Source organism: Salmo salar, chromosome 22, assembly GCF_965601325.2.
Source record: "Salmo salar chromosome 22, fSalSal1, whole genome shotgun sequence".
NCBI classification, from domain to species: domain Eukaryota; kingdom Metazoa; phylum Chordata; class Actinopteri; order Salmoniformes; family Salmonidae; genus Salmo; species Salmo salar.
In genome coordinates, this window is record NC_138312.1 from 50,504,475 (window position 1) to 50,521,017 (window position 16,543).

The following is a 16,543-nucleotide window of genomic DNA, read 5'->3' on the forward strand; positions in this document are numbered from 1 at the left end:
AAACATGGTCAAATTCTTTGCATTACTTCAAATACATTTGAATGTGTAATAACAATATTAATTTCTGACCAATGATTGGGTCCCTTTAATTGAAATATCTTCAAGATTCTTAGAAAATGTTTGTGTGTGAGTGAGACAGAGAGAGAGAGAGAGAGAGAGATAGGGAGGACAACTAATTGATTGATGGTGGTGGATGCTGAGGTGGAAGTCTATTGCAGCTGTGTCAGTTACCTCAAAGTAAATATGGAACTGAAACTACAGTAGGTAGTTACTGTAAGTAAGAATAGGTTACTGTGAATTCCAAATGACCTTTGTCTGCAAGCTGTGAGTCATAATTCCTATAAAATGTTATCAATTACAGTTGAAGTCGGAAGTTTACATACACCTTAACCAAATACATTTAAACTCAGTTTTCACAATTCCTGACATTCAAACCTAGTAAAAGTTCCCTGTTTTAGGTCAGTTAGGATCACCACTTTATTTTAAGAATGTGAAATGTCAGAATAATAGTAGAGAGAATGATTTACTTCAGCTTTTATTTCTTTTATCACATTCCCAGTGGGTCAGAAGTTTACATACACTCAATTAGTGTTTGGTAGCATTGCCTTTAAATTGTTTAACTTGGGTCTGTCACGGTTGTCGAAATGAGGAACGGACCAAAGTGCAGTGTGTGTGTCGTTCCACATTTTATTTACACTGTGAAACTATGCAATACATATAAATAAACTGAATAACAAAAACAACAAACCGTGACGCAGAGTTAACATACACGTACTCAAAAACAATCTCCCACAAACCCAGGTGGAAAAAAAACCTAATTAAGTATGATCTCCAATTAGAGACAACGAGGACCAGCTGCCTCTAATTGGAGATCATTCCAAACAAAACCCCAACATAGAACTACAAAACTAGAACCTGACAACATAGAAATAGAAAACATAGAAGAAGAAAACCTGTCACGCCCTGACCTACTCTACCATAGAAAATAACATCTTTCTATGGTCAGGATGTGACAGGGTCAAACGTTTCGGGTAGCCTTCCACAAGCTTCCCACAATAAGTTGGATAAATTTTGGCCCATTCCTCCTGACAGAGCTGGTGTAACTGAGTCAGGTTTGTAAGCCTCCTTGCTCGCACACACTTTTTCAATTCTGCCCACAAATTTTCTATAGGATTGAGGTCAGGGCTTTGTGATGGCGACTCCAATACCTTGTCTTTGTTGTCCTTAAGCCATTTTGCCGCAACTTTGGAAGTATGCTTGGGGGTCACTGTCCATTTGGAAGACCCATTTGCGACCAAGCTTTAACTTCCTGACTGATGTCTTGAGATGTTACTTCAATATATCCACATAATTTTCCTGCCTCATGATGCCATCTATTTTGTGAAGTGCACCAGTCCCTCCTGCAGCAAAGCACACCCACAACATGATGCTGCTACCCCCGTGCTTCACAGTTGGGATGGTGTTCTTCGGGCTTGCAAGCCTCCCTCTTTTTCCTCCAAACATAACGATGGTCATTATGGCCGAACAGTTCTATTTTTGTTTTATCAGACCAGAGGACATTTCTCCAAAAAGTACGATCCTTGTCCCCATGTGCAGTTGCAAACCGTAGTCGGGCTTTTTTATGGTGATTTTGGAGCAGTGGCTTCTTCCTTGCTGAGCGGCCTTATAAGTTATGTCGATATAGGACTCGTTTTACTGTGGATATAGATACTTTTGTACTTGTTTCCTCCAGCATCTTCACAAGGTCCTTTGCTGTTGTTCTGGGATTGATTTGCACTTTTTGCACCAAGTACGTTCTTCTCTAGGAGACAGAACACGTCTCCTTCCTGAGCGGTATGACGGCTGCGTGGTCCCATGGTGTTTATACTTGCGTACTATTGTTTGTACAGATGAACGTGGTACCTTCAGGCATTTGGAAATTGCTCCCAAGGATGAACCGGACTTGTGGAGGTCTACAGTTTTCTTTCTGAGGTCTTGGCTGATTTCTTTTGATTTTCCCACGATGTCAGGAAAAGAGGCACTGAGTTTGAAGGTAGGCCTTGAAATACATCCACAGTTACACCTCCAATTACTCAAATTATGTCAATTAGCCTATCAGAAGCTTCTAAAGCCATGACATAATTTTCTGGAATTTTCCAAGCTGTTTAAAGGCACAGTCAACTTAGTGTATGTAAACTTCTGACCCACTGGAATTGTGATACAGTGAATTATAAGTGAAATAATATGTCTGTAAACAATTGTTGGAAAAATTACTTGTGTCATGCACAAAGTAAATGTCCTAACCGACTTGCCAAAACTATAGTTTGTTAACAAGGAATTTGTGGTGTGGTTGAAAAACAAGTTTTAATGACTCCACCCTAAGTGTTTGTAAACTTCTGACTTCAACTGTATATTATATTTTAAGTAATATTGTTATTATGTTATGATACAATGACCAAAAAGACACCTGGATTACTGTCTTGTAGATCGGTATCGATAATAACTAAAACATCACCAATAAAATATTGAAAGTCTCACATTCAAGCCTTTATAGCCTATTGTTACTTATATCTTGCAGTAATAACTGTACTCTATCTCTGCTAATTTCCTTTTGGATACAGTATCACATTGATTCCAGTAAACTATGGAATTAAGGAAGTGCCCACGCAGGAAGTGGGCGCTCAATGAGCAAAATTACATTGAAAATACATATTTTAGAATTAATTTATAGAATTTTGAATCAGGTTCATTTTAGGTTCTGAATGTTATACGGACATTGAAAATATGTAATTTACTGATGTTGAAGAGACATATTTTACAGACATTGAAAATAGGTATTTTACGGATGTTCAAAGACGTCCTTTTTTGGTCATTGTTTCTATGGCCATCTTTAAATCATACATACATTCACTTATATCTATACTGAACAAAAAAAATAACGCAACATGTAAAGTGTTGGTCCCATGTTTCATGAGCTGAAATAAAAGATACCAGAAATATTTCAGATGCACAAAAAGCTTTTTTGTTTCAAATTTGGTGCATACAAATTTGTTTACATCCCTGTTAGTGAGCATTTCTCCTTAGGCCAATATAATCCATCCACCTGGCAGGTGTGGAATATCACAAAGTTGATTAGATGGCATGATCATTACACAGGTGCACCTTGTGCTGGGGACACTCAGCACAATGCCACAGATGTCTCAAGTTTTGAGGGAGCATGCAATTGGCATGCTGACTGCATGAATGTCCACCAGAGCTGTTGCCAGAGAATTTAATGTTAATTTCTCTACCATAAGCTGCCTCCAAAGTCGTTTTAGAGAATTTGCCAGTACATCCAACCGGCCTCCCAACCGCATTCTTCACCTGTGGGATCCACATTCTTCACCTGTGGGATCGTCTGAGACCAGCCAACTGGACATCTGATGAAACTGAGGAGTATTTCTCTGTAATGAAGCCCTTTTGTGGGGGAAAACTTATTCTGATTGGCTGGGCCTGGCTCCCCAGTGGGTGAGCCTTGCTCCCAAGTGGGTGAAATCAAGGCTGGTCCAGACCAAATTTGAACCAAATATAGACGTCTATAATTGGTTTCAGATTTGGTCCTGTCCGGAAGGCTGTGGACTTTGAAATCAAGGCCGGTCCGGACCAAAAAAACTACATTTGTGGACGTTAAAATCAAGGCCAGGGCCAACGGACCAAATGTCTATGTATTTTCAACGTCCATGGACTTCTGTACTCACTGGGTGTATATCTTTGGTTTCACCATGCTCAACATGATGGTGGACGGCTGCGATTTACGATGTGTTTCCATGACCAAGTTTGATTTCATTCACTTCTGGGCGTCATCGATTCATATTCTATAGCTTGTGTTTAAACTTCACTGATCAAAAAGAAAGACGGGGAAAATGTCAGATGACAACAGCACACACGTTCTCAACATGACCGCATGTGAAGGAATTAACCTTCCTTTTACGCACAGCTTTTTACCTGCTGTGTTCATGCTGGTGTTTGTCGTCGGGACATTTGCAAACTTCTGTGGGTTAAAAACTGTTTGTACAAGCTGGAAGAAAATTGGGAGTATAAACATATTCATTCTCAACCTTGGAGTAGCTGACTTGCTGTACTTATTTACCTTACCATTTTTGGTTGTCTATTACGCGCTAAACAGTAAATGGATATTTGGACAAACATTCTGCAAGATCACCAGATTCTGCTTCAATTTGAATCTCTATTGCAGCATTGGGTTCCTGACATGCATCAGTATCTATCGATACCTCGGTATTGTGCACCCAATGAAAGTGATGGGGAAAATCCACACTCGCCACTCCGTGGCAATAAGTTTTCTTGTCTGGATTTTGGTTTTCATTCAGATACTTCCTGATATGTTCTTTGACAAGACAGCGCAAAATTCCCCATATTCGTGCTATGACTCAACAGCCAACGACTTTATCAAGGATTACCTTTCGTACAGTATTGGCTGGACCATTACCGGATTCGTTATACCATTACTGATCATTCTGGCTTGCTATGGACATATAGTAGTGGTCCTTGCCACCAAAGCCAATGTCAATACTTTGTTGAAACAACGATGTCTAAAACTAGTCATCATCTTGACTGTGTTGTTCTCAATTTGCTTTATCCCTTACCATGTTTTGAGAAATCTAAATTTGAAAATAAGGATTTTGAAAATGGAAGGCACCTGCAAAGCAAGCTTCGATGATATTTATGTTGCTCATCAAATCAGCCGCGGCCTGGTTTGCATGAATAGCGCAATCAATCCGTTAATTTACTTAGTTGGAAATGATGATTTCATCATGCGATTTCACAATCTCAGCAAACAAGCCAGGATGTCTCTTGTACAATGGACTGGTGCTGTGATTTACCGCAATACACCGGAGGCAGATCCAGCAACAGAAGAATCTTAACCAGTAAACTTTGACCAGCTAGTTATTTAAACCCACAACTTGACTGTCAGCTATTCTAGTATTTGATGTTGTCTACGCCATTATTGTACCAAAGGCCTGTAAGTATGTAAATATGCTATTCTTTACACTTTATGAATCATTCTCAGAGTATTTTATTGTGTAAACGTGAGATCCTTTTTGTGGTTGAATGCCCTTGTGTAAAGTGAAATAATGTGCCATGCATTTAGTCAGTGATATGCAGGGCTAACTACTGGTTTCCAGAACTATCTTAGATAAAAAATGTGTAAATACCCATGTGTAAAGTGAAATACTGTTCCATTCATTTAGTGAGTGATATGCAGGGCTATGTTACTGAAACAAACATAAACTCAATATGCATTTCAGATATTGCATAAGAATTACAGGCATTCCAGCAGCTTATTACACATAGCCTACTAGCTGAATTATTTATCTCTGTTGTCCATAAATAATAAAAAGGTATCAAGCTCAAAGGACTGTCCATCTTACCTTGTGCTTGAGATAATATCTACTCCTCCACACTTATTGTCTTCCCAGGGGAAACAGAAGATTTGAACTCATTCCCTTAAGGGGAACAATCCCTCAACACAAACATACACTGGAAATGTATGTCATATATATATATATATGTTTATTAATGTCATATGACTGGTCAGTTGCTTTTCAGGTGCAGGTCACAGAACGGGACTGTGCAAACATAGGGCTACGTCCCAAATGGAAACCTATTCCTCCATAGGGCTCTGGTCAAAAGTAGTGCACTAAATAGGGAATAGGGTGCCCTTTGGGACAAAAATTAAAACCTAATGGCAAATAGAGCAGTGAAAATAAGAGAACAACTACTAGTTTCCAGACCTATCTTATATAAAAATCTGTCTACTCTCTCTTAGCAGACACAGAAACATTTTCTCTCATCCTTACATACAAGAGGGGGACTGTTTGACTGGCTAGGATGATAGCAGTTTATACCCTGGCTAAATAACTTTCATGTAAGAACAGTTGATAAAAACAAAACAAACCACAAGTCTGCTAGCATTCGAGTACAAGGAGTGGATTATCAGCACAAAACAAGTCTGTTTTTTAGGCTAATGTTAGTGGCATCGTCCACTTAGACTTACGAGCAGGAGTAATAGTAAATAGGGAATGACTGAATCCTCCAAGTCAAAGTTAGAGATTGATGATAAATAATCTAATTTAATTCACCCAGGCGTATTCAGAAGTCTCATTCTCCAGCAGCAAAAGCATGCAGTGATATTTCTCTCCGCTCTGTTACTTTCACAGACCACTGAGAGAATTTCTGAGGACGCTGGGGTTGACATTAGTGCAGGCCTAGTGGATGACTGTTTGTGTTATGAGAAAACGGTGCCAAAATAAGTCTAATTTAATTTTAAGTCTGCAGCGCAATGAGTTGAATCTACGGCATTGATCATTTATAGCTAGGGAATGACCTCACCAGGCACTCCGCTGAGGTCAGCAGTTTAAGAAAACCGTCAACCTACGATTTGCTATTGAATCAAATCAAAGTTTATTGGTTGTGTCCTCAGTTTTGCAGGTGTTATAGCGGGTGCAGAAAAATGATTATATTACTATCTGCTAACAATCCAGTAAAATGTCAAACAATTCAAATGAAGGGGGGGAAAAACATCAAAAACGGAAGGACCAAGCTGATTAACAACCCAAATACACTGTAGCAGTAATACTATACATGTACAGTACCAGTCAACAGTTTGAACACACCTACTCCTTCCAGAGTTTTTCTTTATTTTTACTATTTTCTACATTGTAGAATGATAGTGAAGACATCAAAACTATGAAATAACACATATGGAATCATGTTTTAACCAATAAAGTGTGAAACAAATCAAATTAGATGTTATTTTTGAGATTCTTCAAAAGCACCCACCCTTTGCCTTGATGACAGCTTTGCACACTCTCTGTCCAAACGTTTGACTGATACTGTATGTACACCAAGGAAATGTACACAAGATCAGCTAAGAATAACAGTATGACAATGAGTGACAAGGAGTTGACATGATAGCACAAACAGATCTGTGACCAGGCTAAGGAACTTCTACTGTACAACAGAGTTCAATGTACTCAGTTATCTAAAAAACACTTGTTAAAGTGGCGATCAGCAGTAGAAACAATAACAAAGCGTACTCCACGCCCCTGTTTTGGTAAAAAGCTGAGGGATGTTGCTGTAGAACATTTTGTCTGTCACATGCTTCGTAAACAACAGGTGTAGACTAAGTCAAATGTTTAACTTACTGTAACCACTCTTAAATTCATAGACATAGCTATGGATGCAAGGACTGACCATCCATGATATCAAACTTGTCTTTTTAACCATGTTTGAGGCTATATTGTGATTGTTTACATTTACTTGGTGTAAACATTGGAGTAAGAAGCTTATATTTGGGGTTTTGACGGGGTTCGACAGTTGAACTAAGCTCATGAGGCATTTATAAGTTATATTCTTCAAGAATCGGTGGCTACATATCGTTAATTTAAGTCCAGAAATGTATGTAGCAACTGCTGATTGCCCTTTTAAAGCCTTACCACAATACACCAATTTCAATAATACACTGGACAAGTGCCAAGGACAGATGCATGCTGTAGAGTGTGTACAGTGTTATGACTCTACGTGCTTCATGATCAGGGCTGGCCATGCAAGACAAGGGAAACTCCAAACACCTGCTTGTCTCTAGCGGTGACTGTAAATAAAAGTCAAGATGGTATTTTCATTTCATCTGAAACTAAAACACCCACCATTTACAAGAACAGACCTGATCAAATCTGTTCCCCTCACAACAGCTGTTTCTGGTAAATAAAACAAGCAACCCCACCCTTCCCTCCAAAACCCATTAATCACCCGAAGTAAAACAGTAAAGTGTGTGGAGATAATGAGGGGGGAAACCCACAATGACTGCAAAATTCTCATTAATTGTTTTTGACTTCTACAGTATCTCATACCTCATATCCTTTGTCCCGTCCAGCAGACCTGGAGTCACGACTTCTGCTGAAGTCGATGCCTCTCCTTGTTCGGGCGGTGCTCAGCGGTCGACGTCACCGGTCTTTTAACCATCATTGATCCATTTTTAATTTTCCATTGGTTTTGTCTTGTCTTCCTACACACCTGGTTCCAATCACATTCATTACATGTTGTGTATTTAACCCTCGGTTTCCCCTCATGTCCTTGTCAGAGATTGTTTGTTGTTATGCTCGTGATATTCGATTGGTGCGCGACGGGTTCTTCTACCCACGTTTATTTTATTATGTACTTTGGTTTTGGAGATTTTGTTTTACGTTATTAAACTACTCCATTTATACCAAGTTTGATTCTCCTGCGCCTAACTTCCCTACCACCTACACACACGGCGTGACACCTGGGTTCAAATGCTATTTGAAAATCAAGCACAGTTAAAGTATTTGAAAGTTTTTGAATGATTTCAAATAGTATTTGAACCCAGGTCTGATGTCCAGCCCTGGCAGTTTTGACTACAGATGTAGGATCTTAATTTGTTCTCTCTTTTGTTGCTGAGAATGTTCCTGCACAGCAGGAAATGCAAATTTGTAGTGTATAGATAGATACACATAGCGAGGCGTGACTTAACGTGATCACGCCCCCGAGTAGGGTACAGCCGTAGGGATCTAATGTTAAATTTCCTACTTTACTCATAACCCGAACAATGTCTGTATTCTTTTTTTGTCATTCATTTTGTCATTTTGTCAAACATTTTGGATATGCTTGGTTGGTAATTTTTAACATACTTCTGTTTCGTCTTAAAGTGGAACTGACAGGGTTTTAGCAACACTACACCCCCAGGAAGAATATTACACCTTTTTTTTACATTCTCTGACAAGCGAGAACTGAGATCTGGTCATTTTCATGTGTTTATGAATTCATAGAATGTTTGGGAATGATGTATAGTAAGGTATTTGTGAAAATTCTATAGCAATATAGAGTGGGAAAGTGGCTGTGCGTTTGGACAATTAATAGACACCGCAGTAAATAAAACCTAATAAAAACATTGGTCTTGTCCAGGACAGGAGTCTATGCAGACCGGTGCGCCATAGCCAATCAGAGCTACAGTAGGCCTTTATGCAAATAAGCCATTTGCCAAATGATGCTGCTATCATTCACTTTGAACTGGACTATGAAACTTGTCTTCCTGCAACTTGCCTGCCTGCCCGCCCATTTGATCAATGCCAAATACATTTGATTGACAACTAAGAGATATGCTAACTGTGGATAACAGTCGTACAAGTTCAGCATAGCTAGCAACGCGATTCACATTTCTTGCTAGCTAACCAAATGACACTAGCTGTAGTCACCGAAAAACGATATGAGGGGAAAAAGTCGGTCACTTACCCACTCCTCCAATGGCATGACATCCTCCCAGCAGATAGCAAGCTAGCTAATGTTAGGCTCTGTGTTTTTAGCTTGCTAAATAAATAGCTTGATACATAAATATATACGCTAGCCCAGGGGTGTCAAACTCAATCAGTCCAATGGCCATATTGAAAAAAACATAACTAATTCGAGGGCCAGACATAGCCTATTTGTTTTTACAAAAGAATGTGCAACTGCGACCCAAACTGGCCATTGTTTTATTCTAAAAAATATTAAAATTACTGTACATAGACCAGCGTCACCAACCTTTTCTGATTTAAGATCACTTTCTGGGTCAAAATGCAAGCCGAGATCTATCGCTCAGATTTTCTTAAAAAGAGGACTTAAAAAATGTAATCCTATGCAACATTAACCAATTAAAAATAGTTCTGCAGCAATGAGGTTTGCGCAGTAGGCTATCACTACATTATCACTGCATATTGGTTATGCTTGAATTGCCCTGCCAATGTTGTTATTCTCAGACCATTTTGAAATGATATTTAAAAATATTAGGTATATGATCACACTGGTAATAGATCATTTGTTATATTACTTGTGAGGCACAGCTGAGTGAGCATAATATATATTAATATATACTGCTCAAAAAAATATAGGGAACGCTTAAACAACACATCCTAGATCTGAATGAAAGAAATAATCTTATTAAATACTTTTTTCTTTACATAGTTGAATGTGCTGACAACAAAATCACATAAAAATAATCAATGGAAATCCAATTTATCAACCCATGGAGGTCTGGATTTGTAGTCACACTCAAAATTAAAGTGGAAAACCACACTACAGGCTGATCCAACTTTGATGTAATGTCCTTAAAACAAGTCAAAATGAGGCTCAGTAGTGTGTGTGGCCTCCACGTGCCTGTATGACCTCCCTACAATGCCTGGGCATGCTCCTGATGAGGTGGCGGATGGTCTCCTAAGGGATCTGCTCCCAGACCTGGACTAAAGCATCCGCCAACTCCTGGACAGTCTGTGGTGCAACGTGGTGTTGGTGGATGGAGCGAGACATGATGTCCCAGATGTGCTCAATTGGATTCAGGTTTGGGGAACGGCGGGCCAGTCCATAGCATCAATGCCTTCCTCTTGCAGGAACTGCTGACACACTCCAGCCACATGAGGTCTAGCATTGTCTTGCATTAGGAGGAACCCAGGGCCAACCGCACCAGCATATGGTCTCACAAGGGGTCTGAGGATCTCATCTCGGTACCTAATGGCAGTCAGGCTACCTCTGGCGAGCACATGGAGGGCTGTGCGGCCCCCCAAAGAAATGCCAACCCACACTATGACTGACCCACCGCCAAACCGGTCATGCTGGAGGATGTTGCAGGCAGCAGAACGTTCTCCACGGCGTCTCCAGACTCTGTCACGTCTGTCACGTGCTCAGTGTGAACCTGCTTTCATCTGTGAAGAGCACAGGGCGCCAGTGGCAAATTTGCCAATCTTGGTGTTCTCTGGCAAATGCCAAACGTCCTGCACGGTGTTGGGCTGTAAGCACAACCCCCACCTGTGGACGTCGGGCCCTCATACCACCCTCATGGAGTCTGTTTCTGACCATTTGAGCAGACACATGCACATTTGTGGCCTGCTGGAGGTCATTTTGCAGGGCTCTGGCAGTGCTTCTCCTGCTCCTCCTTGCACAAAGGCGGAGGTAGCGGTCCTGCTGCTGGGTTGTTGCCCTCCTACGGCCTCCTCCACGTCTCCTGATGTACTGGCCTGTCTCCTGGTAGCGCCTCCATGCTCTGGACACTACGCTGACAGACACAGCAAACCTTCTTGCCACAGCTCGCATTGATGTGCCATCCTGGATGAGCTGCACTACCTGAGCCACTTGTGTGGGTTGTAGACTCCGTCTCATGCTGCCACTAGAGTGAAAGCACCGCCAGCATTCAAAAGTGACCAAAACATCAGCCAGGAAGCATAGGAACTGAGAAGTGGTCTGTGCTCCCCACCTGCAGAACCACTCCTTTATTGGGGGTGTCTTGCTAATGGCCTATAATTTCCACCTGTTGTCTATTCCATTTGCACAACAGCATGTGAAATGTATTGTCAATCAGTGTTGCTTCCTTAGTGGACAGTTTGATTTCACAGAAGTGTGATTGACTTGGAGTTACATTGTGTTGTTTAAGTGTTCCCTTTATTTTTTTGAGCAGTGTATATTATTTTACTGGACTGATGGCCTGCATCAGGGAGCAGGGAGCAGCGGTGGGGCTGCCTCTCATCCCACTCACCGACCCCCTCCTCTCTCCCTCCCTCCGCTGAAGGGACACAGTCTCCCAGCTGATAGCGAAACTTAGTCGCGCTGCATTATTTCTGCCTCGTGCACCAATTCATGTTGTTACTCCTATTACCAGAGAAAGTAAAATATTCCTTGATATAAAAAAAGACAAGACACAAATAATAACAACGCAAGCTTATTGAAACACTTTGCTATTATTCATAGCACCTGCAGTTCTAGTTGTAGCGTGAATGGAAGAAGGGAGAACACGCATTTTATGGCTTATAAAACTGTTGAACAAAGTGTTGACAGTGCTGAATAACAAGTTAAATATTAACTTACTCATATAAACAGCAGCTCGATGCTGTATTAATTGAGTCTCTCTCTATTCATGGTTTTAAAAGTTTCCTGTGTGTTCAAGACTTATTTTCAAAGTCTATGGTGTGACGAAACTGTGCAGACAGCTATCTGATTGGCCAGCGGTAGGCCTATAGGGGCACTTGATTTGTCCTCTTGGCCTGCCGGGTAGGCAGAGTTCTACCTTCAGACACTCAGCTGGCCCCTCCCCAGATTTTGTGTTAAATGCTCTACAACAAAGCTTTCTTAGTGTCCAACAAGTTTTCTCTGCCCTTAACCTTGTTCTGAACACCTCCAAAACAAAGGTCATGTGGTTTGGTAAGAAGAATGCTCCTCTCCCCACAGGTGTGATTATTACCTCTGAGGGTTTAGAGCTTGAGGTAGTCACCTCATACAAGTACTTGGGAGTGTGGCTAGAAGGTACACTGTCCTCTCAGCACATATTAAAGCTGCAGGCTAATGTTAAACCTAGACTTGGTTTCCTCTATCGTAATCGCTCCTCTTTCAACCCACCTGATTCAGATGACCATCCTATCCATGCTAGATTACAGAGATGTAATTTATAGATCGGCAGGTAAGGGTGCTCTCGAGCGGTTAGATGTTCTTTACCATTCGGCCATCAGATTTGCACCAATGCTCCTTATAGGACACACCACTGCACCCTATAATCCTCTGTAAACTGGTCATCTCTGTATACCTGTCGCAAAACCCACTGGTTAATGCTTATTTATAAAACCCTCTTAGGCCTCACTCCCCCCCTATCTGGGATACCTACTGCAGCCCTCATCCTCCACATAAAACACCCGTTCTGCCAGTCACATTCTGTTAAAGGTCACCAAAGCACACACATCCCTGGGTCCCTCATCTTTTCAGTTCGCTGCAGCTAGCGATTGGAACGAGCTGCAACAAACACTCAAACTGGACAGTTTTATCTCAATCTCTTCATTCAAAGACTCAATCATGGACACTCTTACTGACAGTTGTGGCTGCTTTGTGTGATGTATTGTTGTTTCTACCTTCTTGACCTTTGTGCTGTTGTCTATGCCAAATAATGTTCGTACAATGTTTTGTGCTGCTGCCATGTTGTGCTTCTACCATGTTGTGCTTCTGCCATGTTGTGCTGCTACCATGTTGTGCTTCTACCATGTTGTGCTGCTGCCATGTTGTGCTGCTACCATGTTGTGCTTCTGCCATGTTGTGCTTCTACCATGTTGTTCTGCTACCATGTTGTGCTTCTACCATGTTGTGCTGCTGCCATGTTGTGCTGCTACCATGTTGTGCTGCTGCCATGTTGTTCTGCTACCATGTTGTTCTGCTACCATGTTGTGCTGCTGCCATGTTGTTCTGCTACCATGTTGTTCTGCTACCATGTTGTTCTGCTGCCATGTTGTTCTGCTACCATGTTGTGCTGCTGCCATGTTGTTCTGCTACCATGTTGTGCTGCTGCCATGTTGTTCTGCTACCATGTTGTGCTGCTGCCATGTTGTTCTGCTACCATGTTGTGCTGCTGCCATGTTGTTCTGCTACCATGTTCTGCTGCTGCCATGTTGTTCTGCTACCATGTTGTGCTGCTGCCATGTTGAGTTTCTACCATGTTGTTATCATGTTGTTCTGCTGCCATGTTGTGCTGCTACCATGTTGTGCTGCTGCCATGTTGAGTTGCTACCATGTTGTTGTCATGTTGTGTTGCTGCCTTGCTATGTTGTTGTCTTAGGTCTCTCTTTATGTAGTGCTGTGTTGTCTCTCTTGTCGTGATGTGTGTTTTGTCCCATATTTATTTATTATAATATTTTTTTTAATCCAAGCCCCCGTCCCCACAGGAGGCCTTTTGCCTTTTGGTAGGCCGTCATTGTAAATAAGAATTTGTTCTTAACTAACTTGCCTAGTTAAATAAAGGTTAAATAAAATAAATACAAAGACACATGAAATGGTTCAAAATGGGAATACTTCGCCTTCCCAGCACTATGGCTGCTGAATCAAGCGCCCCTCCCACCAACAGCAGAAAACATTTTAATAAATAGGGACGCAAGGTTTTTTCGTTGTTTTTACAGAAATGTTTGATGAGTCACTAGGAATGGCTTGGAGATCGACCAGTTGATCGAGATCCAAGTAGTTACACGAATTAGAACAAGATTAACTTCTCTAGCTAACGTCAGCTAATCGGCAAAAAAGCTAGAGGTAAACAAACAGTGACGTCAGTATAATGCGACAGCTTTACTGTCAGTGTTAGCAGGTCGGGTAACAAATTAGTGTCATCCAAATAATTTGTTGTTGTAACATCCAAGTATGTTAATAATGACGCGTGAAGCAGCTGAAAGCATTTATTGAAACAACAACAAAAAAGTCCCAGTTTAAGATGATGCCAAAGTTAGGCTAATTACATGGGAGTAACAGGAGTACCCTATGGCTGTAGGCTACATGGGGGCATGGTCACGTTAAACCACGCCTCACCGTGTGTTTCTATTCAGGGTTTAAGGGTTTAATGAAAAATGTATCAACCCCTACAAAAATGTCTATTAATTACAATCCCCAGAATAATTCACATTTCCTGTTGCTGCAGGATTATTTGCCTGCTGTAGCAAACTGGCTCAAATCAAGATCTTACATCTGTATGTGGTATACAGCTATGACCTAAAGTTACTTTTTTGGAGCAGGTTAGGAGAATTAACATGGCAGGTTAAGAGAATTTACGCAGCAGGTTAGGAGAATTAACATGGCAGGTTAGGGGAATTAGGGTTAGGATGAGTTAAAATGGTCTCCTAACCTGCTACGTAAATGTACTTCTGGTCTTGGCTATACTCCATCTAGTCACAACCAGCTCTGGCCCCTTGTGGTCAACCTGTCCCGTCTTTGCAGTGATCAACAGGGTCTGGAAGCTGCTCATTCATTAATCTGGAGTCCATGACACACAGCACTTCCTCTCTGGTTTGCATTTTGGCTCATAACACAGCAGTAAACAGGATTACACAGTTGAAGAGGAGGATGTGATATGATAGAACAAACAGATATGGGATCAGGCTAGGGAAAGACAGAGTAACCCCCTGGACTCAAGAACTTGAACTTCAAATGAACTGGAGACATGTCCGCACCACAATGCTCTGCGTTAGTGCCCAGCTCCCTTCTGGTCAAATAATTGACACATAGCCAATATGACACAATGTAAAAACTAGGAAGTATGGGTGTGTTCTTGGGCTTAATGCTGCAAGGTTATTATGCACTATAAACATGCACGTATTTCACAATACCCTCTATCTGTCTGGTACGTGGGAGGCCGGATATAAGATTGGCTGTGAAAGAATGGAGAGGGCGACAATTGAAACTTCACTTCAACTTCTTTAATGTCATGATGTACACAGGAGAATATGACAGAGTATTATAAACCCATAGATTAAGGAGAAGGTCGTAGAGAGTTCCTCCTTTGATTGTCACACAAGACTGCTACTTGAATGGTTAATATAGAACGGTGGGTAGACAGTATGCAAAATAGAAATTATGTTTTTACATAGACAGGAGAAGATTGATCATGTCTGGAAAATGAATCATTGAAACGAATCAATCTTGCAGCTGTCTGATAACAGGCAGGCTAAACCATGGGATTTGTCGAATAAAACTAAAAGCAGTTTGCAGCTGCTTGATAATAATGACCAATGGAGTATTTTAAAGGATCTTCAAAACAAGTCTGTTCGCTCTGGGAAATATACAGTATGTGAAGAGATACATTCTCTGAGATTCACCAGTGTGAGTGAATTGCATATCAATGATCTGTTTATATTGCTTTCTGCCTATTTTATACAATTTGGTCTTCTGTCTCAGCATACCTGTACATGTTGCTTTTGTTACTAAGTGTTAGTGTCTTCAGTATTATGCTGTTTATGAAAGTTTGTGTTCTTAAGGCCTCATAAGAATTGTTATTGGTTGGTTATCATAAGTCATAGTCATTAGTTACCCAATTAATATAGGTCATTCTTAGTACAATAATGGCATGTTCAGTTTAAGGGTGCGTTCGTAAATTCAGTCTGGAGTGCCAGAGTGGGAATAGCATAGGGAATAGAGTGCTATAGGGAATAGTATAGGGAACAGAGTGCTATAGGGAACAGTATAGGGAATAGAGTGCTATAGGGAATAGTATAGGGAATAGTATAGGGAATAGAGTGCTATAGGGAATAGTATAGGGAATAGAGTGCTATAGGGAATCGTATAGGGAATAGAGTGCTATAGGGAACAGTATAGGGAATAGAGAGCTATAGGGAATAGGGTGCCATTTGGGATGCAGACATTGTTTTGTCTAGGGCTTACTAAGGCCTCACACGAGTTTTCGTAGATAAACACATAAATATTAGCATTTTCCATTTTCCATTTTCTCATTTACACAAGTTCTCAAGTACAACTGCGACCTGGCCAAGAGGAGGAGGTGCTCTTATTCTTCATGGACTTCACAGTGTCCCAGAACTTTTTGGAGTTTGTGCTACAGGATGCACATTTCTGTTTGAAAAAGCTAGCCTTTGCTTTCCTAACTGCCTGTGTATATTGGTTCATAACTTCCCTGAAAAGTTGCATATCGCGAGGGCTATTCAATGCTAATGCAGAACGCCACAGGATGTTTTTGTGCTGGTCAAGGGAAGTCAGGTCTGGAGTGTTCCTG

At 41.0% G+C, this 16,543-nt stretch overlaps 1 protein-coding gene across 3 annotated transcripts; it reads left to right on the plus strand.

Moving 5' to 3' along the window:
- Window positions 1–3,708: 3,708 nt before the first annotated feature.
- On the plus strand, window positions 3,709–8,256 carry p2ry1 (P2Y purinoceptor 1). 3 transcript variants are annotated; one of them, XM_082967321.1, is made up of 2 exons: window positions 3,709–4,999; window positions 7,913–8,256. In XM_082967321.1, exon 1 carries the CDS (start codon window positions 3,882–3,884, stop codon window positions 4,899–4,901), a length of 1,020 nt encoding a protein of 339 aa, XP_082823447.1. In that variant the 5' UTR covers window positions 3,709–3,881; the 3' UTR covers window positions 4,902–4,999; window positions 7,913–8,256.
- The last annotated feature ends 8,287 nt before the right edge of the window (window positions 8,257–16,543 follow it).

Coding starts and splice junctions, on each gene's coding strand:
- p2ry1 (XM_082967321.1), top strand. CDS start 3,882: ATGTCAGATGACAACAGCACACACGTTCTCAACATGACCGCATGTGAA.